Source organism: Zootermopsis nevadensis, unplaced genomic scaffold, assembly GCF_977971745.1.
Source record: "Zootermopsis nevadensis isolate Lab colony 2312 unplaced genomic scaffold, Znev_1.0 Znev_ptg000010l, whole genome shotgun sequence".
Classification (NCBI taxonomy): Eukaryota; Metazoa; Arthropoda; class Insecta; order Blattodea; family Termopsidae; genus Zootermopsis; species Zootermopsis nevadensis.
In genome coordinates this window covers 1,808,266-1,831,673 of record NW_028259142.1, presented here as the reverse complement: position 1 = coordinate 1,831,673, position 23,408 = coordinate 1,808,266, and the positions used below count along the sequence as shown (strand labels likewise).

Sequence of the window (23,408 nt, the reverse complement as noted above, 5' to 3'; positions counted from 1 at the left end):
GCTAGACCACCGTGGCTCTGCAGCAAGCTTATGAATGAAAATTCATACCAAACGTATTATTACAAAAGATTTTAGCGTTAATCAATAATTCTCGTTAAACAAAACAATCAGGATCAAGGGATCAATAAATTTTAGAAAAATAATCACAGTTTTGATTTGAGATTTTCACAGTTGTGAACACGAAAATGGCTGGGTTCTGGGTTGTAGCACCGAGTAGTCTACCTTCATTATCAGATCTCATCACCCTGGTGATGGAAGCAGCAAGGACCTCCGAAACGTTGGTAAACTTCTACCAGACTACACAGAGCTAAAGTGGGTGGTACAGTTACCACTTTTACTTAAGGAGTTGAATAAAATAGAAATCTGTTCAGTATCGATAAATAATTGCATAAGAAAAGTGACTGAGGAGACACTGTAATAAAAAACGGATTCAAGTTACTTTCGATGTGCATACAATGTGAGAGATATTCCCTTTATGCACTCCGACTGACCTCTGAGTCCTTTGACACTAAGAGGTAGACAGAGGCTTCAAAACGCAACTTAATTTCAACAGGTAGGCTGTATATGTGAGTGGAAACACACGTGCTAATGAAAAGTATACATCACGGCGTACGACTGTTCTGCCTGTTCAGAATTCTGTTTTCTCGCTGACTCTACGGGAAAGCAGAATTGGTTTAATGTTTAAACAGAGACACATTGTGTTTGAAGTCATTGCATGTTGTACGGTTAATGTTTCAGCTGTATCGGGGAATTGGACAGAGCTTTATGAATCATTAACAATCAATTAAGCCAGGGATGTCCACACAGGGTGGATGCCAGTGACGGCAACAAATACGGGATACAACGCATACAACAATTATGAGCAGATTATTGGCGGATATTAACTGATAATTACGGTGTTTCGCATGCGAAACACGGGCTTTCTTCAGTACCTCCAGTGCATGTTATGTCCTTTTGGTTATTTTAAACCAGTAGGTTTTGCTCAGTTATTGGTTCCGACATCGTGTTCGGACAAATCTTATCTGACGTTTCGGCAGTTTATTCTACTGCCGTCGTCACAGTGTCATAATAATAATTGTAATTAGTAGCAAAGATTTGGAACTTGAAAAATTGATACACCTTCCCACAAATTGTCAGGATGGTTAAGTCGAGAAGAATGAGATGGGCTGGGCATGTAGCGCGCATGGATGGGGCAAGAGGTGTGCACCGGGTGTTGGTTGGTAAGCCTGAGGGGACGAGACCTCTGGGGAGACCTAGACGTAGATGGGAGGATAATCTCAGGAGGGATCTATGGGAGATAGGAGTTGAAGGAGACTGGATTTTGTGGGCCCAGGACAGGGCTTTGGTTAATTCGGTGATGAACCTTCGGTTTCCCTAAGCCATCTGGTTGGTTGGGTCCACTATTTGGGAAGCCTGAGGGGAAGAGATCTCCGGGGAGACCTAGACGTAAATGGGAGGATAATCTCAGGCGGGATTTATGGGAGATAGGAGTTGACGGAGACTGGATTTTGTTGGCCCAGGACAGGGTCCGGTGGAGGGCTTTGGTTAATTCGGTGATGAACCATCTAGTTAGTTAGTTAGTAGCAAAGATGCTTATGTAGGCTCCTACATCATCCTCGTCTTGGCCAGGGGCGCCGTGGAAGGAGCTGGTCCGCCAACTCGCAGCTTCACAGCCTCCTTCCCTTCCCCTCCACTCCCTTCCCCGTCTCCACACGAGATCACGTGAGCTGAGCGCCTAATGCAGTTACAACCTGATTAAATTTTAAATTCGTTATTTCGAGTAAAAAGGCTGGAAGCAGCATCTGACGAAGTACGTACATGAAAAACATATGAATACACAAATGGAAGTATTACAGATTACGTCACAAGACCAACATCGAAAGACTGACTCTTTACTTATTTTACAACATCGTTTCAGCTGCCCACGTTTTATTACTTTGTGCATGTTAACAAATCGTTTCGCACTGAAGAAACTGCGTATATTTAGGGTCAGACTGCAAGACAGAATCATAATATCAACGAGGGTAATATTTATTTTTTTTAAAAAATATGGAAGATTTAAATATTTCGGAAATAAAAATTTGATTCACGAATAAATTCGGGTAATTATCGCTAAAATTCAGTTCGGAATCTTTGTCTTCCAGACTTCTGTCTAAGAAAGTAAATATTAAAACATACAAAACTATAATTGTACCTACTGTTTTATATGGGTATGAAACTTCGTAACTCACAATAAGTGAAGAACACAGATTGTCGGTATTTGACAACAGGATACTGAGAAATTTGAGGCTCCAAAGTTGGTACTATTCGTCACACAACACGATGATCAAATCATGGACGATGACGTACACAAATTTTATTCTGTAAATGTGAAGGGAAGAGACCACCTGAAAGGATAATATTAAAATTGATTTCAAAGATACAGAATGTTAATTATAGACTACATTAATCTGACTCAGAATAAGGGAAATTGGTTAAGCTTTTGTGAACAAGGTAATGAGTATCTTGGCTAACTGAACGACTATCAGTTTCTCGAAGAGGACTCTGCTCTGTGGAATAGTTTCTCTTGGTAAATTGACGGCAAGGTCAAATTACTTATGCGAAAATTGATAAAATAAATTCATGAAACACGGAGTCACAAAATTTTTACGCTCTAATTCCAGTATTGTGATCCATGTAACAGTTTTTATTGCTCAAAATTTATAGAATTTAAAGTATCCTTCTGTACTATATACAGCACTTTTTGTGTATGAAAACAGAACAATGCAATAATTTTGCGCGGGTTTTGTGTATTTTAAAAAAAAAATCTGCCCGTTTACTTAGTCTAGGGATTACTTTTCGTAACGCAGCATCTGAATTTAATTTCACGTGCTTTTTTTTGTCAATACTGAGGGGAACCACTCAACAATTGAAAATGTTTTAAATCTAATCAATGATACCAAACTGAGCTACATACAGCTCGCTCCTCTGGATAAATTTCCCACTGGGATGTAAAAATTTACCTTTTCTCAAACGCTAGTTAGCACTGAACTACCCTTAACACAATAAACAGGTCAGCGCAGCAGTAACGCTATGGGCTTGTGTTCTGAAGGTTCTTGGTTCACATCTACAGAGTTACCGGTTATACACGCCGGGGACTCTCTTTTGTCTTCCTCAATCTGGTATCCACACACACACACGCCCGTCTTTAAAAAAGCTAGGTCTCATTCGATAGTGAACAACCCTTTCAGTTGATATAACGTTAAGCAACATGAGAAACAATCTATACAACCTACAAATCCAAAAACCAAAGTATAATAATTTCCCCATAACACCACAGCGTACCATAAATACGAGTAACAGGTCTCACTTCGCCATGAAGATGCATACTGCAACGCCTCCGAAACGCCGACTAAACGAGTTGAAGAAATACAGTGTTACCACCCAAAATGTGAACAACGAAGACTCGAGTCCTTTCTCTTTAGTGTAGATTCCCATAAGCAGAGACAAATTCAATTTATTTTTTGATTGTTTACATTATAACCAACATTGTTCTGTTCTGTTGTGTCTCATTGTTTTTGTTGTGTCTCATTGTTCTGTTGTGTCTTATTGTAGGTCACTGCCACCGGGTAAAAACCCATTTGCAGTCAATAATAAATAATAATAATAATAATAATATGACAGACAAATGAAAAATTAAAAAATAAATTTGCAAATCAAACTATGTTTCTTTATAATTTTTTGAGTTCTGACAGATAACAATGGTACAGAAAATGTTTGCGTCCATTCAATTTCAACCAGGTCACGTTTGATTGTTCCCTTAAATCAGTGGAAATTCTTCTCCCACTTGGTAAAAAAAAAATCTCGAAATCAGATCTTTAGCAGTTGTTTTTACATTAATTTAATCGTTTCAGAATCCTGAGGCGAGTCAACAGTACTCTGGTTAAGACTGTACCGTGTGTTTTTGCTACTGAGACAGGATGCACAATCAACTAGGTCACAAAGATGGCGCCATCTGCCCGTTGTATGGCTGCGTAACGTTTCCTTCGACTTAGTAACTGTTTCTTCCAACGTTACGACCTAAAACTCTGCACAGTGTAATCTCACGTAAAAAAGTATTTAGTTAAACTAAAGTGAGAATTGTAAAACTGAGATGGTAACCATTACATTTCCTCAGGCGAAATGTGCTAGTCTTTTGTTACAACACGTCTCTCTTACGTAATGACGTAACGCAAAAGAATGAAGAAATTTAAAAAAATCTCACGACTACAATAAGCATTTAGCCGGCCAGTAGTTGCTAGGCGATTGTTATTCTCGAAGTCTCTCGGTGAATCAGTCAAAAATTGAAACTCACACTCCGATTTATTATCACGTCTCGGTATGTTTAACGAATTTCCACAAAAATTAAAACACGTCATGACGTTGGTACATTTCAAGCCTAAGGGTCTATTTATATAGGAACGTAAAGATAACGACACGAGCACGACACGAGCCCTTGCCGATTTTTCAGAAAATATTATTCAACGTTTTTCAATGGAACTGTTTATATATATTGACTCCGAGCTCGTCCGTTCCACGAACGAGTCTCGCCCGACTTACGTCTCCAACGATATTTTTCGTGAACAGTTCCATTGAAAAACGTTGAATAATATTTTCTGAAAAAATCGGCAAGGGCTCGTGTCGTGCTCGTGTCGTTATCTTTACGTTCCTATATAAACAGACACTTACTCATTGCAACATACCGAACTCAGATCCCAGTAAATTCAAATCATGACGCAAATACGATGGAGTGTTCGTGTGGGACAGCGAGAAGCGTGGATCCGAGAAGGTCGACCGGGCATGTAAAGCGCGTACGTCCTTCGTCCTTAGAAACAATCACAACCACATACCGAATTACACTACGTCACAAGCCACCACAATCAACGACGACTCGGAGCAGTTTGCATAGAATTAGCATTGTTGCGTGGGGGGACAGTGGCGTTCACACCACATCGAGATTGATGTGACGAGTAGCGTGAGGGGATGCGAGGCACACGACCATTTCCAATCCTGATTGCACGTCTCTGCACTACATTTTAAGGGGGGCCGAATGGCTGACAACTCTTTCTGCGCGCATTGTAACAATGCAAAACTTCGGTACATAATTAAGCAATTGTTGTGAATCAGATGGTTTTGTGCTTGCAGTGTTTTGTTTGTGAAAACAGTTAGGGGAATAAGAATTTTTTACATATCAACAACAATGAATATTTTTTTATTTTATTATTTAGTGTTCTGTCTGACGACAGGTCCATATGAACAGGATCCTTCCATCCTTTTCTCGGACTGGGACCTGTTCATATACGTTCTTGGCAGATGATCCAGAAGTGGTTTGCCATTGCCTTCTTCTGTGTGTGAATGGAGTAATTGTTGGGATGCCACGGAGGAAAACTCCGTGTTGCCTAGACCACGGCCTTGCCCAACACAAGTTATAAATTCGGGCACCGCCGGGAATCGAACCCGAGACCCCCAGGATTACAAGGCCAGCGTTCTAACCGCTAGACCACCGCGTGTTACAATGAATAAACATACTTTTTTAAATGACAGTGACTGGTGATGAGACACGGGCCTTCAGGTGTGACGCAGAAACAATGATCCCGTGGCATGCGATTGTCAAAGAAGTGAACAGCTACGGGCATAGATCGATTCTGCGCTACAGAACCCTTTGAGGTCGTCTAGCAACCAGATAGTTTATTATGACATTTAGGAGACTCAGAAACATATGCTGAAAACTGTAACAAACGTCAGTTCACGAGACCAGAAAATCAAACAACACCATCTAAATCCATGAGAGAAGCCAATGGAAGTCATTTTAGAAACCTTAAAATGTCGCTGCTGTATATTTTGTTATGACGATCGTACACAGGACTTCGCGCATGCGTATTGAACCGGGTGACTGTGAGTTTATTACAGGAGCCAGCCAGAATGGAGTCACACTAGCAACATAATTCAAACCCTCGCCATCCCCTGCTTATTTACAGGAGAAAAACAACAGGGGGGGGGGGAAACTTTTTTTTTCCTTTTATATGGGCGGGCTGCAATTTATTGTGGTGGAATCAAGTAAGCGAACAAGCAGACGGGGGCGAAGGGAACCGGGTGTGAGGAGCAGAAGAGAACTTTTATAAGTACAGTCGTGTCTCGTGTTACCATGGTCACAAAGAGAGAGTGAGAGAGAGAGAGAAACTTTGTCATTATATTTTGACACAATACTAGTGATGGCCACGGCGGTCTAGCGGTTAGAACGCTGGCCTTGTAATCCTGGGGTCTCGGGTTCGATTCCCAGCGGTGCCCGAATTTATAACTTGTGTTGGGCACGGCCGTGGTCTAGGCAACACGGAGTTTTCCTCCGTGGCATCCCAACAATTACTCCATTCACACACAGAAGAAGGCAATGGCAAACCACTTCTGGATCATCTGCCAAGAACGTATATGAACAGGTCCCAGTCCGAGAAAAGGATGGAAGGATCCTGTTCATATGGACCTGACCTGTCGTCAGACAGAACACTAAATAATAATAAGATGAGGTGGTCTAGCGGTTAGAACGCTGGCCTTGTAATCCTGGGGTCTCGGGTTCGATTCCCGGCGGTGCCCGAAGTTATAACTTGTGTTGGGCAAGGCCGTGGTCTAGGCAACACGGAGTTTTCCTCCGTGGCATCCCAACAATTACTCCATTCACACACAGAAGAAGGCAATGGCAAACCACTTCTGGATCATCTGCCAAGAACGTATATGAACAGGTCCCAGTCCGAGAAAAGGATGCAAGGATCCTGTTCATATGGACCTGTCGTCAGACAGAACACTAAATAAAATAACAATACTAGCATCAAACTCTAACTCTGATTATGGAACAAACGCAGATAATACCAAGAGACAATCTTTTATTTTACAACTACGCAATTCCGCAAATGATCCATTTCCGAATGCGAAAAAAACTATTTTCTTTTCAGAAATTACAAAAATCAAAAAGCCTAACATTCTAAGTGCTCAGAGTACCGACGTTTCAGAGGTGCTGAGATCGCCCTGATGATGGACGCAGCTTGATAAACGTCTACCAGACTACACGGCGCAACATCCCAGAAGAATGTATCTTCATACTCACCGCAGTTAAAACCTGAAATCTCACAATACGAATCAAAGATGTCCACAAATTCTCCCACAATTGGTTAATAATTATTAGGGACATCCGCTATTTTCATCAGTTGCCACGCCCCAACAGCTGTTCAGGTAGTCAAAATTCCAACACCTCTTATCACATACAAAATTGAAATAAGACCAAAAATCATTGGATATAAATTCTCGTGGTTTCCAAACAAATTAAAGAATTTTAATTGCAACCTAATACAGCGTACTCTAATCTGCTCTGAAACACACGAGGCCGAACGGACTCAAACGCTTTGCTTTCCCGTTGAGGATTTCAAGAGGGATTTTCTGGCCGACATGTCGACGTGGGACTGCGTTGCTATGTCAGCTTGTCCGAGAGAACGGTTTCCTAATACCATCCGGTGAGACGTGGCGGTTTGCATCCCTACGGACCATACAGATACCCAGAAACAGAGGGCACTGCTGTTCTGAACCGAAAATTAATTCTCTTGTATCGTTTGTGGTAATACAGAGCATCCTTAACCCTCTGAAGTTTAAGGTAATCTAAATATTAAATATCTCATTTATTTCCTCAAAGAAACACGTCTCCATGACAACGTTCAGTTAAAGCTGTTTCAGAAAATAATCTTTATTTATTCTGAGAATCATTAGAAACCCATATAATACACCATGTTAAAAAAACGGGAAGTAACTGGTTCCTAAAGCAGGTGGTATACATAATTACCAACGATACATAAAAGGCTAAATCGGTATTCATAATTGGGCACAGCAAACTGCCTTATCGACGAACTTTAGACAAATGGTGAGAGTGTTGCAGAGAGACTTATATTTTAGTGTTTATTTTTAATTACGCGTGATATGACGTCATTTCATTGTACTGGTATACGATATTATAGGATGTTTAAAACTACTGAAACATTTTATAAATTAAAGCAAGAAGCCAGGCAAAGGAATCTTTTTATTAAATATGTCCTGTTAATAACTTAACGTGACTTTGTAAGATTTGAGGTTTCACAGCGGTGAGTATGAAGATTTCTGTCTTCTGGGTTGTTGCGCTGTGTAGTCTGGTCGATGTTAACCAACGTTTCAGAGGTCATACTGCCTCCGTCATCAGGGCGATGAGTATGAAGATTTCTGTCTTCTGGGCTGTTGCGCTGTGTAGTCTGGTCGATGTTTACCAACGTTTCAGAGGTCATACTGCCTCCGTCATCAGGGCGATGAAGATTCCTGTATTCTGGGTTGTTACGCTGTGTAGTCTGGTCGATGTTAACCAACGTTTCAGAGGTCATACTGCCTCCGTCATCAGGGCGATGAATATGTATCATCGCCCTGATGACGGAGGCAGTATGACCTCTAAAACGTTGGTTAACATCGACCAGACTACACAGCGCAACAACCCAGAAGACAGAAATCTTCATCACCCTGATGATGGAGGCAGTATGACCTCTGAAACGTTGGTAAACATCGACCAGACTACACAGCGCAACAACCCAGAAGACAGAAATCTTCATCGCCCTGATGACGGAGGCAGTATGACCTCTGAAACGTTGGTTAACATCGACCAGACTACACGGCGCAACAACCCAGAAGACAGAAATCTTCTAACGTGACTTTGTTTTAACTAAGACGACAGCGGGATTTAATCATTTCAGATTAGATTTTAAGCGTTACATGATACACAATACGATAAAAAAAATTATTGATTACTAATAGAGGCGGTGCATATACTTACCTATAGTCGTTAAAGGAATAATGCTTTCAGACCCGACATTTTTAATCTCCGCGTATTGATGTTTACAGATTGCAGCGAGGTTTGGAGTCTGTGAATCGGCGATTATCCCATGATTATTACCGCGTAATGCTCTAAGCTCTGAAGCTAAATGCGTGAAGTTGGCTCTTAATGAACCAATGATTTTTTAAACAAGTCGCGAAATTTAACAGGAGACCCTAACATTTAATACAGAGATTTTCCTTCATTCGTTAAAACAGTTATTGAACGGATACTGCAAATTAGCGAAAATTGCTAAAGACAATAATATGTCATTAACATCACACCGCGCGTCTTCAAAAGCGTACTTTTTATTTTTTTAGAAAGCAGCCCTCCTTCATTACTTGGAAAGTTTTATGTATGGTAAAAGACTGCCAATTTATAAAACCCAAAATTTTTCTCTATCTTCACAAAAATACCGACACTAAAACTTATTCGGAGTAGTTTAATCCAATCCGTAACCTAAGTTTCATTTTAATAATATCCTTGTATCTACGGCAAAATTTCCTACATGATCAATTCTCCTCCGGATTTCCAACCCTTCACAGCCCGGTGGTAACTATATATACCACCATATGTAACAATCAGTAGCTCTGTATTTTGCCCACAGAGTGTGTTTAGGGGTTTCGTATGGTTATGAGAATAAACTAGGTTTATTAAACAGGAATTAACGAATTGATCGTTGTCATGGAAACGCAAAGTGTTTTCTTTGAGGTAAGAAATAATTTTTCAGCTTCAGAAAGAGACGACGTACTTGTGGCCTGCCTGACAACGCCAACGGCGACGGGCAGCAGCAAACTCGAATGTGGCCCGAATACAATTAATTTTTCAGTCCCAACGCAATTGGGACAGTAATTTAATTACCAGTAAAACATCCCCCATTGCCACTGGGAATCATGCGGATTTTACTGTACGGGAATTACTAGGAGGGGTTTTATACATGAGCACAATTTTATTCTGACGATAATTTATATACAATCTTCATATCTAATTTCCATTCTGAAATGAAGCGTATATTTTGTAATACAACTATGTGATATTATATTTCGTATTTAGAAGCCGGGAGCTGCGTTGCTGGAAAAAAAAAATAAAAGCTTTTAATTAATCTAATGCATTTCTTTTTTAGAAAAACGTGTTTTTCGAATTAGAATTTTAGCCTATGGTTATCCCTAATTCCTTTCGAAAAAAAATTGCCTGCAGACCCAGCGTGGAGTTCAGGCAGAGTTCGGGGTCCTTTATTAAATTTTTTGGCTTTTACAAATGTTCACCTGGAAGAGAATGAATGTTATGCCGATCAACAAGTATGAATGTTGATGTCCTGTACTTAAAATGGTGGAAGATTAACCCCTTTCAAAGCATGACCCTTTAGGACTGAAAACTACCCTCAAATTTTGCTTCTCGTATTACCAACAGCTGCTTCATTGCAGTTTTAAATTGTTTCCACATCACATATTCCTTCGTCTCTAAAGGTTTTTAAGGTTTTTTTTTAAAATAAAAGTGTAACACACAGCGGCATCCGGTAAAAGGGTAGACATGTCAGTTGCAGAAAAGGCTACTGCGTTTAGCTAAAATCTGTCGGGAAAACTGAGCTCAATGAGAGACGCGATTTACATGGTGAATTTAATACACACCCGGACACGGGACTAGACCCTCTGATTAAACGTTGATCGCGAACTAGTGAAATAAATAAGTGAGCAGTCTAATCGCGCATTAACGTAAACGGACATCGGATGAAAAATAAGCTTTCGCCAACAAATATATATATTTTTTTTTTTTTGATAAATAATCTAAAAGAATGTCATGACAAGTTAATCCCGTTGCCATTTATATAAGAGTAATGAAGTCGGTGTTGGTACTGTTTTTTGTCAGATCTCATAATCATATTTTATCAAAACACTAAATCCGAGGCTTTAATTTTGATGTTAAATAATAAGACCTTTTTGTCAAATAATAGCCTACATATAACAGTCGGAGACCAGCAATATTTTTCATGATTTTAACAACAATTTCTACTACTCTCGTCTCTGATTGCCTTTTCAGCTACTGTCAAGCAAATTAATAAATGCATTGGACTGAATGTTATGCGGGATCTTGTGAACGCGGTAATTAAACTTCGGGTCTCACAAAATGCGGGTAATCGTTGGAACAGCTGAACGATTTTTTCAAAGAAGTATTATGCTCAATGAGTTTTTATTATAATAATAAAAATTACCAGCTGAAAATTTCCCTGCATGATCGAGCAGAAATGTACAGCAAACTGTAACATGAATATAGACTTTTTAAATAATAATAATAATAAAAATGGAGGATGTTTATTGAAGAATCCGAGAAGGAATTTTACGAAATGTGACAAGAACGTCCAGTTTAAACACACCGGGTCTCCATAAAATATTGACACTGTTATTAAAAATGTAACATTTCCTTTCCAGAGGTGTCAAATTCCGTCCCTCACTACAAGATAATAAGACGGAGAGACAGTGGTTAAGGATGAGGTGTGCTGCTGGGGACCTAGGAAGTGTACGCACGTGGAGGATGGACAAAATAAGATTATAATTTGTATTATTCACCGAATATTACCACAGTGATCAATCTAAGATAATTCAGTAGCCAGAACACGTAAATGACAAAAGCGTACAGCATTTTGGTCTGAAAATTTAAAGATTTTGAACTATTTTGAAGACATATTCAACGGGATATAATAGCTACATTTTCATAACATTGTCTATATTGGCGTTCAGCAGATAATTTGTTTAACAGTTGTGCCAACTATCAACTTTTCAAAAAAAAAATGATCCAACACCGTGGAGTCCGACAACCGGATAAACTCCAAAGAAGCTGATAGTCGCACTACTATTGAACAAATCCACAGCCTTCTACAGAACCGGAAGGTTCAATACCATGTCCACGAAGGGCAGCCACCGATTCCTACCCTACGTCACACGATTCCAGACAACAAGTTTACACACAGTTTCCCTAAGATCCATTTTAATATTATCTTCGCACCCACTTTTTCCAAGTGCTCACGTCCCTTCAGGTTTTCCGACCAAAGATATACAGAATACTCACTCATAAACGCTCCGTGCTTGCTACGTGCCCAACCCATCACATCCTCCTTGATCTGAAGCATTATATTAAATTTATTATAAAAATAGTGAAATTCATCAAATCCCCCCCCCACCCACGGCTCTGGTAATTTTTGTACGGAAAATGAGCACAGAACAGTAATGGGATAATACACCGTTTGTCAACCAAGGGTCCATGAACCCCTTGTAGTCCAAAGGTTGTACCTAAGAAGATTTTTACGTTGCATAACTACGATTTCGTAATTTTTATCACAATTATTTTACTTCCACGTTGGAATAAAAACATGCCAAAAATAAGTATTCATTTTATGAATATTTTAGTTAGATTATACTGAATTTAACCATAATGAGTGAAGGGTACAGCAGCGCTGGGATAACAGATATTTGATAAGAAGACAAATTATGACAATTACATCGCTATTGAGCTCACCTTTCTTCACTTCCTCCCACGTTGTTACGGTTAGTAATTCCGGAAATGTCGCAAAAGAAACAACAAATCCAACGTCAACAAGAAAAATGTCTGAGAAACACGGTCGAACCGAAAACAAACCCTGTACTATGAAACAAACGTGTTCACAGATTTAAGGGCGTATCAGACTAAAAACAATGCAAGTCAAACTATAATATCCTGAGCACACAACAGCCACATTCACTTCTAGGAAGCCAACGCGCGTCTGCACCCTGAGGCAGTGGAAGTTAGTGATCAGTTGTTACAGATATGCAGATCGCACTGAAACTGCTGGATCCGCCTCTTACGACCGGACTTCGGAGACAACTGCCTGCCTGCCTGCCTGCTAGAGAGCGCCGGATACAGCGCCGCGCCGCGACGCTGTGCGCCGATATTCTGTCTCTTTCTGAGAACAAGTGTTGCACCAGAAGAGCTTCGACTGCAAAGATACGCCAGTGTTCAGTGCTGTTCGGATGGTTGCAGATTCACGGGAAGCTTAACATTCAGAAATTTCTCGAGAAAAGTAGTTAGCGTGTCACTTCCTTACTGTGACTTCTATTCCAATTGGCCCTCTGGAGAAAAAGAGAGAGAGAGTAGAAGGAAAGAGAAAATTAGTGGGGGGAGAAGTGAGAGGCACTTCGATTTCTTGGGGGGGGGGGAAGATCATCTTATAGATAGAAGGTCCCCAGGCAACGCCCGGTCGTCCTTCCGGTAACGACAGAGTAAGATTCAAGTCGTTAGGATGATAATTAGATACAACCTGCTAGCAGAGACGACGGAATTTTGATTTGCTTGTTACAGAATGCTGAAGCTATAATTTCTAAAGTTAAGTGGGTAATTAATTTAGCGGCGTCCGCTGTAACGGGGTAAATTTTGATGAATTTAAATAAGAAGGGCTACTTGGTAATTGGGAACCATCTCAGCAGAGGAAAACCAAGAAATCCTATGTCGAGATGACCGATCGCAGGACCTTCCGGGTGCACACTGATAGCCAGCGGTCCGGCAGACGAAAGAGAATATCAAAACTATCTAGATTTAAGAATCCAGTCCGTACCGCAAAGAAAACACAGCGGTTCACCATTGCAAAAATCAGCTGGTTAACGCTGTTTAAGAAAATAATCACTGATTATTCTCAGAATCATACAAAACCTACAAGTTAAAAATGCAGTTACGTATTGTTAAAGAACCTGGTATACATAGTTACCACTCGGCTTTGAAGAGTTTGAGACCAATATTGTGCTGAATCGTCATAAGATTAACATACTGCCAATAAACCTTTAGTGAGTTTATTCTAATTAATGTAATTCTGATATGTTACTGTACTCCTTAAATGTTTAATTTTTTGAATATTTTCAGTAATATACTTTCAAGTCTATGGTTGTAAAAAAATACGGAGTTTATATCTGGACCATAAAAAGGAGCCTAATCCGCCATTATCATCCTTCGTCTGACTATCCACTGATTCAGTTAATTACATGCAGACATAAACCTTTAAAGGCCAACAAAAAATAAATATATATTTTATCACACAACATAAACAGCGATTATTTCCTTGAACAGCATTAACAAATTGATCCTCGTCATGGAGACGTGTTTTCTTTGCGGTACGGCTAAAAAACTTGAACGTTATCTATGTGCACTTCGATACTGCTAAATTATTTACTTAAATTTCAAAATTATAGTTTCAGCATTTTCTAATAAGCAATTCAAATTTGGGGTTTCAAAGGGTTAATGAAAGTCAGTCTTAACATAACTCAACTGCAGGTCACCCCACACCCAAAACGTTTCATTAACTCTCGACAGAACAACGAGTGGGTTCTCTATAAATAATTCCACATCCTATGGGTTTTCAGTTCAACTCTCGTTCGGGTTTGTCAGCTATTATGATGACAGATTTCTTGTGGTCTTCCTCAGGTTCTTGAGATCGAAATTTTAGTAAAAAAAAAATTCAATTACACCGTGACCATCTCCTTCTAAACGCTTGCCGATTCACAATTCGTGACTATATTAGTTATTCCAAACTATAACGTCTACATTTTAACAACATTTGTATTCGATTCAGTAGTACCAACATGATAGCAGTGTGAATTTCTGATGTGGAAATAACACGCTCTTTATTCAATGTTTTTGAAATGACAACTAATACCGCCAGAGTGCCCAAGGATTTGCAATGAATCACAACTTTGCTTGTTACACAGAAGACTCCGCAGATGGCAACAGTACGGAAACCCATTCCTAAATCATGCGAACTCAGGACGCCAATGCTTCTGGAAACTTGTTTAATACAGAAAACGAGTTTCGTGTTTTGCCCATCCATCATGCGGTTCTCGTAATGTTAAGCTGCTACCATTCGCGTGTCCCCCGGGCGACTTGCTCTCACAGTCCAAGTACCAGAAGCTGTCTTCATTACACCGCCTGTGAAGATGACAGACATTATATCTCGCTGCTTCTGACTTACTTGAAGTTTCTCGTTTTCTTTTATTCGTTATTTCAAGTTATGCTCGGGTCACCTCCTGACTCCTGAAACTGCTGTACAAGATAAGGCCAAAAGGACATTTGCGTTTCATGGAAGTTCTGCGCGTCTGAAGACATTGTTTCTCACTGCAGAGGCAATTCTTTCGACACAACACATGTTCTTCACTAAACCACGTCAGAATCAGGCTCTCCTCTGGATGGGCACTTATTTTTCGCTTAGTATCACCAACTATTACGCTAAATCGTTCTTCCACATCTCTCCTTTCTGATACCTGCTACCTGGCGATTAACAAATCCACCCTCGAAGAAATAACAACATCATAATATGGAGCGGAGTCCTTCAGAAACTAACAGTAGCCCAGCTGGTCAAGAAATACCCCTTCACTTATGGAAAGCGAAGGTTCATCACAGGATTCATAATTTCGTCCACCAGATCCTACTCGGTCTACAGCACACCTTAATCTTTCGATATATATTTTAATATTATCCTCATACTTACTCTCACATTTCCGAAATGGCCTCTTCCCTGAATGATTTCCGACTAAAATTCTGTACGTATTTTTTTATTTCCCCATGTGTGCTACACATCCCGCACATCTCATATTTCTTGTATTGGATTAATCCATCCGTTCGGTTACAAATTTCAGCAAGGATTTAGGACAACATTGCAGCCCTACTCACCAAAGATTACACCTGCTCCTCTGTTAAAACTAACTCGGAGGTTAGGTTAAGATGTCTAGAGTTAATTTGGGGTGGGATGAGGTCATGTGAGGGAGTGACGGGGTAAAACACATTCGGGTAGCGGGCTCGAACTCTCAAACTCCGCCCGGGTCCCCGAAAACGTTTGTACGCTAGTCCACAAAGCACAGTCTGATGTTTATAAACTGTTATTACATCAAATAACATAGGTTTTGTATACCGTTGACATAAAATTGAATGATCACCACTGCCAAGCGAAAATGGCTTTATTACGTGCAATAAAAGTTGGCAGTACGCGGGTAATGGTAACCTATTTCCATTACATCTCGTTTCTCTGTTCTGTTGTCATGGATACAATTCAGCTGATTTAACTTACAACTTACTTTTTTTATATATGTTTTTCGTTGTTAGATTATATCGAAATAAAACGACTATATTCGTGTTTATTCTTGACAACTACTTTCGCATACTGTCGGTTGAAACATTTTGGAAGGTAGATTGTCAACTGCTTATTTGAAACTAACACAAAAAGAAAAGTTTCAACTCGTTCAGCACCAGAGGGCAGGGATATCATGCATGAAGCGGTTTCTCGGTCCATGCGCTCACATTCTGCATTCAAATAACATGCAACTGAAACGTAAGCAAAGAAAATAAAAAAAAAAATAATCAAGAGCTTAAGACAGCGATAATCTGCGTTAAGTCTACAAAACAGAGTTGCGTTCGATAAGCTAACAGTCGCTCACGTGGCTAAGAAATTCCCCGCGTCTTATAAAACCCGACACGTTGTTCTCTAGCGTTTACAAACTCTCACCAGTCGACCATATATTGAAGCAAATAAATCTTGTCCATCCTCAGACTCCACTTTAATATTACCCTCAAATTCAGGCCTCTCTATTTTCAAGCCAAAATTCCGTATAAATTTCTCCATCCTTCTTGTGCGTACTGACTTCGTTATATCAACTTAATAACAAGGTTCTGACTACAAATTTCACGTCGCCACCGATGGCTAGCCTGCTGCAGTCGTTATGGTAACACGATCTGTTTCCAAGCCACGGACTTCAATCACACTGATCTTCTCAGAGGTCACCCCGTAAGGATAGCTACAAAATACACTACCATATCATTTTGGTACATCTTCCATTCCAAATGTTCCCTACGCTGCAGCCTGCGTCCTGAAGTTTCCATAGCAACGAGGTCCACGCCGATTATCTACTGACGTCACACGACGCTCTACGGCTCAACCGCGTGTGTTATTAAATGTGTCATATTATAACCGGTTAACTGTTACATCCAAAGGGCAGTGAGGAAAAACTTCTGATCCTTTGGAACCCATAAGAGTACGCGTGCACAAATGTGGTAACTACGAATACTTTCGTCATGAACTGCTGGACCGACACTTCATTTGTATGATCTAGGTTGGTACCCCTGCTGAAATTCATTTCACGTAAGTTTTGTATTGAAATCGTACCACAATTAATTTACAGACATCAGTCGTCGTAGAATACCTAACGTATCTGTGATAGATAAAAGAGATGGTATATAAAGATAAGGGTTGAAATATAACCCCAATCTTTTCGTCATTCTGCCGATCACCAATTTCATCCCCATCCAGAAAGTAATTGTACCAGAAATTAAAGCATGGATGATGTAATTTGGCGGGGAAGGTTCAGAAAGGTCTTAACACCCGCTCTGCCATTATATTATATATACACCAGTGTAATCCCAGTTGAAAATTCGACGGAAAAGTATCTTATCTACAGCGTGTTCCACGTGAAAAGGACATGAACGCCTTCACGTTGCAAACTCGACCCTAGCGCTTACGGTGGCCGAATAATTCCGGCGTCCCGAGAGTCCTGGTCCTTATCGCAGTCAAAGTTCCCGGTACGTAATTCTCTGGATGCGTCCTCTCTTATGTGCTATTGATTTCCTGAATCCCTCCTACGCAATACGGGCCTATAGGTACAGTCTGCTTCGATACTTCTCCTGCCAATATTTTTTTTTTAATTTATTTTCCGGGAAAGGTGAATTTATGAAGCCAGAAGTATCCTAGATGACCGCGCTTGTGTGTGTGAGAGAGAGAGGTTTAATGACGTTCGACATCACCGTTCACTACTCCGGTCGCTTTTTCTGTGTCGTTGGCGCACTATAAGCTTCTCGCCCAGTCTTTATCCCGTGAACCCACTCGTTATGATATCACTACTTTCGATGTCTGAAACATCTTGCCTGATCGATAAAACGAAGGCATGGTGAGAGGAAATGTGTTTCGACTTCGTTTCTCGACATATTACATCTACCAAACCACTCAACGAAATGGCTACTGGGAAGGACGTCGCTAGTGAAAGCTGTTTGGATAACCTCGTTATGGTCCAGAGGTTCAGGAGGAATCAGCCATCTTCTTTTTCCCACAACCCTTTGAACCTTCAGAGTTGGTAAAATTACCACTAAGATATAAAAGATCCCAAAATTCCGTAAATAAAAAATATCTTTCCCTCATATGTTGAGACTAACTTATGGGCCTGTTTTATTTAAAACCGAAGTACTCGCGTGTGCAGAGTAAAATCATCAAAATCTATTCACACGATCATATTAATCACCTTATTAAACCCTAAGAAAAAAACCCAATGAATTTCACTTAAACACCTTTGAAATACATCAATATTTCGTAACTGCATTATTTTGGACTCAAACATTTCCAAAGAAAAACTTAAAAAAAGTTCTAGTGTGTTGTGACACCCTGTATATTTATCTGTGCATGCCAACGTTTCGGATAAACACACTGGCTCCATCTTCAGGGCTAAAGTGGAGATGATGAAAAGTGGAGCCCACTCCCTCAGCTCCCCCTTCCTCCAGACTCTACATAAATCCCTCCACTTCTCAGTATCTCTCCATTTCAAACCTGAAGAAGGATACAGTTAGTTTCTCTGAAACGTTGACATCTACCGGCGAGTCCACATGGGGCCTAAACCCCGAACAGCGTCACTTAAAATCCCGAAAACTGATTTTTCTCTTCAAGCGTATGAATAAACCTGTCACAGTCCATAAATATGCATGAGTCCTAATTAAAATCAGGGCTTAACACGCACGGTTAAAACAGGAAGAATTCGGCGCTGTAAAGCCTACTCTGAAACGCCAAGCTCTAATGTAGCGCTCGGTAGCCGCAATTAACATACAGGCCTACAAAGGCAGGCAAATAAGTAGGCGGGCCAGTCACACCACAAACTCAGAAACCCAACGACAAAGCCGAAAATGCACCGTGTCTTTCAGCCTTTGAAGTGCAAAGCCCATTCAAATCTTATTACTTTAGCCCGTACCGCGAAGAAAACACTACACTTCACCATTGCAAATATCAGTTAACGCTGTTTAAGGAAATGAACGCGCGACTGACGTCATACACGTAAAACTGTAATCAGTTCTTACGCGTTTTACATCGATAAATGGAAGTTAGAACTACAACAAAAGGCTTTACTAGAATTTAAGGTGGTATTTGGGGGGGGGGGGGTGTCAACGAATAACCAGCTCCAGTCTTCTCAGGTTTGCACACCTCTGCATGCCACGAATACGCAACGAGAAGGAGCAGATACATCATTAGGTTAAGATAGAACGTCCTGAGCATTGTAATACCGTCCACAGCGTGGCCGCCAACTACATAAACGAACGTTATTCCAAGTTCTTTGTCCTGTGATTCCTTAACGTTTAACGCTCCATAAACCCTTCTACAAAACATCAAACTATCACAGCAACACATTCCCCTGTTCTAGGCTAGGTCACACCAATCCACATTTTAATATTATCCTCCCATCTACAAATACATCTTAAGACTGTACTCTTTCCTTCAGGATTTCCAGTCGCAACTCGGTATATCATTAAAAGGTGTTGCTACCCAGAACAGCAAAATCGATTAATAAATCCTTCATATCTCCAAGTGAATTTCATTTTCTGATGCCTTAACGTGATTCATCTCTGATTTAGTTCACATACGCGTAACATTGGCTTCAAACATGCATACTCCACAAGAAATGCTAGACAGTGAATCAGAGTTTCCCGATAGCTGAACTGCATTAAAAAAAAAATCCGTTCACGAAATCGATTTTTCTAACATGAATCACGGCATGAAACATACGCCACGAGGCGGGGTGAATATATTTGGGGGGGGGGGGTTCGCCTGGCATAAAAACAACAGAACCCAGGTTGCTGTGACCTTAGCTCTATTGAGCGGAGGGGCTGTACGATATGGTCTAGAAACAATTCTTCACACATCAAGAATAAGCCACCTATAACAAAATCTTGGACCCCAAAGAGACACGGCCTTAAAATACCACTCACTTTTATTCACACGCGTCCCTATAACCGCATAAAATGAACGCGCTATAGGGATGTCACGTCAATTCGTCTGCATGTATTTCCGTCCGAATGTTTCATCTACGAAATGACTAATCCGATTTCGAACAAACGTGGAATTTGAGGTTTGCACTAAAAATTATTGCCTCTTATCTTCAAATACAATTAACGCTATGGTTCAGTCACTCACTCGCAAACTCGCTCTGCCGTGTGAAACACAAAGGTTCATTGCACTCTTTCATCCCAATGTGCTGAAAGACAACACAGTACGAACGTTTACGACACTAAAAACCGTCAAATATTTCCTCAGTATTGTGTCAGAATTTGTATAAATAACTTAGTTGACAATGATAATAAATAATTCCACCCATCTCAGTATCCAGCGTCTCACAAGATGTGTATTCTTCTCTTGCAAAGTGGCCAGACTGCTGTCTGAACATGGTTCATCTCTCCACCGTATTCATTTATGTAGCTCGTGAATCAACCAACGAAACCATATGACGCCACACAACAACAAAATCAAACAGAACCGTATATTTTTTTTGTACACGTTCAGAATATGGAAAGAAATGTACTTATAACGTTCTTGCTCCACGAATCTATTTACTTTATATGCGTTATTACCAATAAGAAGTCTAACCAAAGCTAACCTTATCTCGTGTTACATAACGCAAGAATTAATTGTAAAATTATTCGTTTTGGTAACGTTTTCTCAGTCCTTTCACTGTAACCAAGAACGATTTTCCACTTAGTAATTGAAAAATAAGACTTTCAAACGCGTTACTTAATCTCCTGATTTCAAGTAAAATTCACATCAACACAAACGAAACTCTGCAAACGTAATTTATTCACTAGCGCCAGACACCAGTGTCATCTAGTGGTGAATTCTTTGACATCATGATTACGACTGGATGAGAATCGAAACACACAATCGAAACTGATATCGAAATCGATTACAAACCTGCATTTGTTTTAAAACTAAGGGTCGAATTTGCTTAAACTAATGTTGGTAGCACTAAAAACAATAAAATATTTACGAAATAAAAGTCACATTTTGTACAGGTAATCTGACAAATGCGTAATTCCTGATAATAATAATTGAATTCCACTCACCCACGTATTCAGCGTCTGTCATAAGATGTGGTGTACCCACCGTTCAATGTGGCAGGAGGGGGACTGAAATACATTCCATTCTTGTCCATATTCACCCACGTCGTGCACATAACTCACAAATCGAAATCATTTTTTTTGGAACAATTTCAGAATGCAATAACACATATACCTAGCAAGTTCCTCCGTCAACGTAATAACCTTTAACTAGTTTAACACAACCAAACCCGACATAACATATAACACGGGGTTTATTAATTCTTTTATTAGCTTCCCTGTCCTGTCTATTACTCAACAAAGAAAGATTTTCATTTATCCCGCTAACTGCCCTTCCACCACATGACGTCATAACCGCTCCACTTGCGCCATAATGAACGTCGAATAACAAAACTAGTGTGTTAAAGATGGCCGAAGGAAACTCGGCGCAAGGAACAAGGAAAGATGTCACATTATTTTTTAAATCTACCCTATTTATAGAACAGATTCGCTTCAAATGCAATCGGGTTATAAGCTTGTATACCAAAATTAATTAACTGCTTTGGTCTACTGGCCAGATACACATCGCTGTACTAATGTCAAAATAATTCAATGATCCGTGTCGAGGAAATGAAAACTTTTTGTGATGCGCCTTTGTGATAATCATCCAACCATGATGTGAATTTTCAGTTCGAAAGTGAATGCATATTTTGATGTTTCTGATGACAACAAATTAACCTATAACCACATTCAGAAGTTAATTGTAACACAAACTTCAGTAACACACGTGACACTCACTTCTACCCACACCACACGGACACAAGTTTCACACTGCAATGGAGTTTTCTGTCTCGCGCTGGACGGCAGCTAGTTGCCTCGGGGTGCGTTTTCGGCGTGTACGATTAAGACTCGATGAGAAAGGAGTACACAGTCGAAACTGATATAGTGGTTTACTTTATTTTATATTTTAAGGCGTCACATGTACACAAAATAGCATCTTCTAAACAATAAAAAAAAAGTCTATACGGAAAGGAAGTTTATATAATGTTTCCTAGGTAACAACAATGCTGAGTAAACAGATGAGGTTTCCTAAGTAACATAATAATGAAGTTACACTTTTTCGTTTCCCTTTTTCGTAACACTTTTTCGTAACACATTTTTGTCGAATAACACTGACCCTAAAATATAGACGTATTTACGTCAAAATCTGTTTTAGTTTCACGTGGCTATAGCTTATAGAGAAGAGAATTATGGTTGTATAAAACTTGACCTTAATGTTTATGTCGACAAGAAGATATTTCGTGTTTGTCGACTATTATGTGCATTGCAGAAAGTCAATTTGTAGGTTCAGCCTTGATTTCGTGTAATCTGAGATTTCCTTCTTTATTATTGCTGGAGCTTCTAAGGAAATGAATACAGAAATTTTTGAACTGTATTTAAGATTTAAAGATTAATTTGCCACACCAACATCCAACTTGCCTCCTAAAAGGAGAAAACTCTTAAAAATCTGCAACACAGCTCCTTCACTAACACCGGACATGACAACACCAAAACACGTTTCTATGCTTACATAACAATCTTAACTTTTTAAGAGTGATCATATCAATTAACGAGGGAAGGGGGTTAAGATTGGCTGGACATGTAGCACGCACAGATAATGAGTCTTTAGGGACCTAGCGTCTGAGAATGTAGATTGGATTTCGCAGACATGGACATGCAGAATGGTTCCATATAAGATGAGGAATTTCTTGGGTCTCTGAGCGACTGTTAGCTTTTTTGACAATAATCTCCACTTGTAACGTTTATATCTCCAATTCTTACATTTTCAGGGCTGGATAGTTCGTCTTGTGTCACGTGATGAACGTTGTAAAAATATTGTGTTGGATGAACTATTCATTGCATGCAAAAAGGGAAAGGAATAATGCAATAAAGGAGAGAAGAAAGAGAATTTGAAATATCGACCCTGGAGCCATTCCGTATGAATAACCCCGTGCTGTGAACATTATAGGAAAAGATCCTGAAACTGCCTTAAAGGAAGAAAACCAACCCTTCTGTGTGATTTTCAGATTTGTAACCTTTTGTGTCGTTGCCAAGGTAACAAAATGGAGCATTGGTATTTTAAAATTCTTTTGACGTCTTTATAAGAAAAAAAACAGCACAGCGATACGTATCTAAAGATTTAGGAGGAAATCTTTAGATATAGGAGCGTTTCCATGCTTACGACTTCCAATTTGTGACAAGATGGCTGGCTTCATGTAAAGGGTAATTACTTCGGCAAACAATTCGAAGCCCGAGTTATAATAACCAGAGCGACATGTCCACAGGTTTCACTAATAAAATTACGAAGTACTGTAACTTCTTGGAAGTTCTTGTAGGTTTCCTAAACTGCAGTTAA

General features: G+C 39.8%; 1 protein-coding gene across 2 annotated transcripts in view; it reads right to left on the bottom strand.

The window, feature by feature from the left end:
* The window catches only part of LOC110828073 (uncharacterized), a 112,306-nt gene extending 90,454 nt beyond the window's left edge, over window positions 1-21,852 (bottom strand). The window contains exon 1 of one of the 2 annotated variants that reach the window (XM_087346188.1): window positions 21,041-21,852. In XM_087346188.1, coding sequence (XP_087202314.1) covers window positions 21,041-21,062 — 22 coding nt within the window. In that variant the 5' untranslated portion in view covers window positions 21,063-21,852. Of the gene's footprint in view, window positions 1-12,397; window positions 12,725-21,040 lie in introns of those variants that run through there. The other variant, XM_087346189.1, reaches the window with a different exon arrangement.
* Between the last annotated feature and the right edge of the window lie 1,556 nt (window positions 21,853-23,408).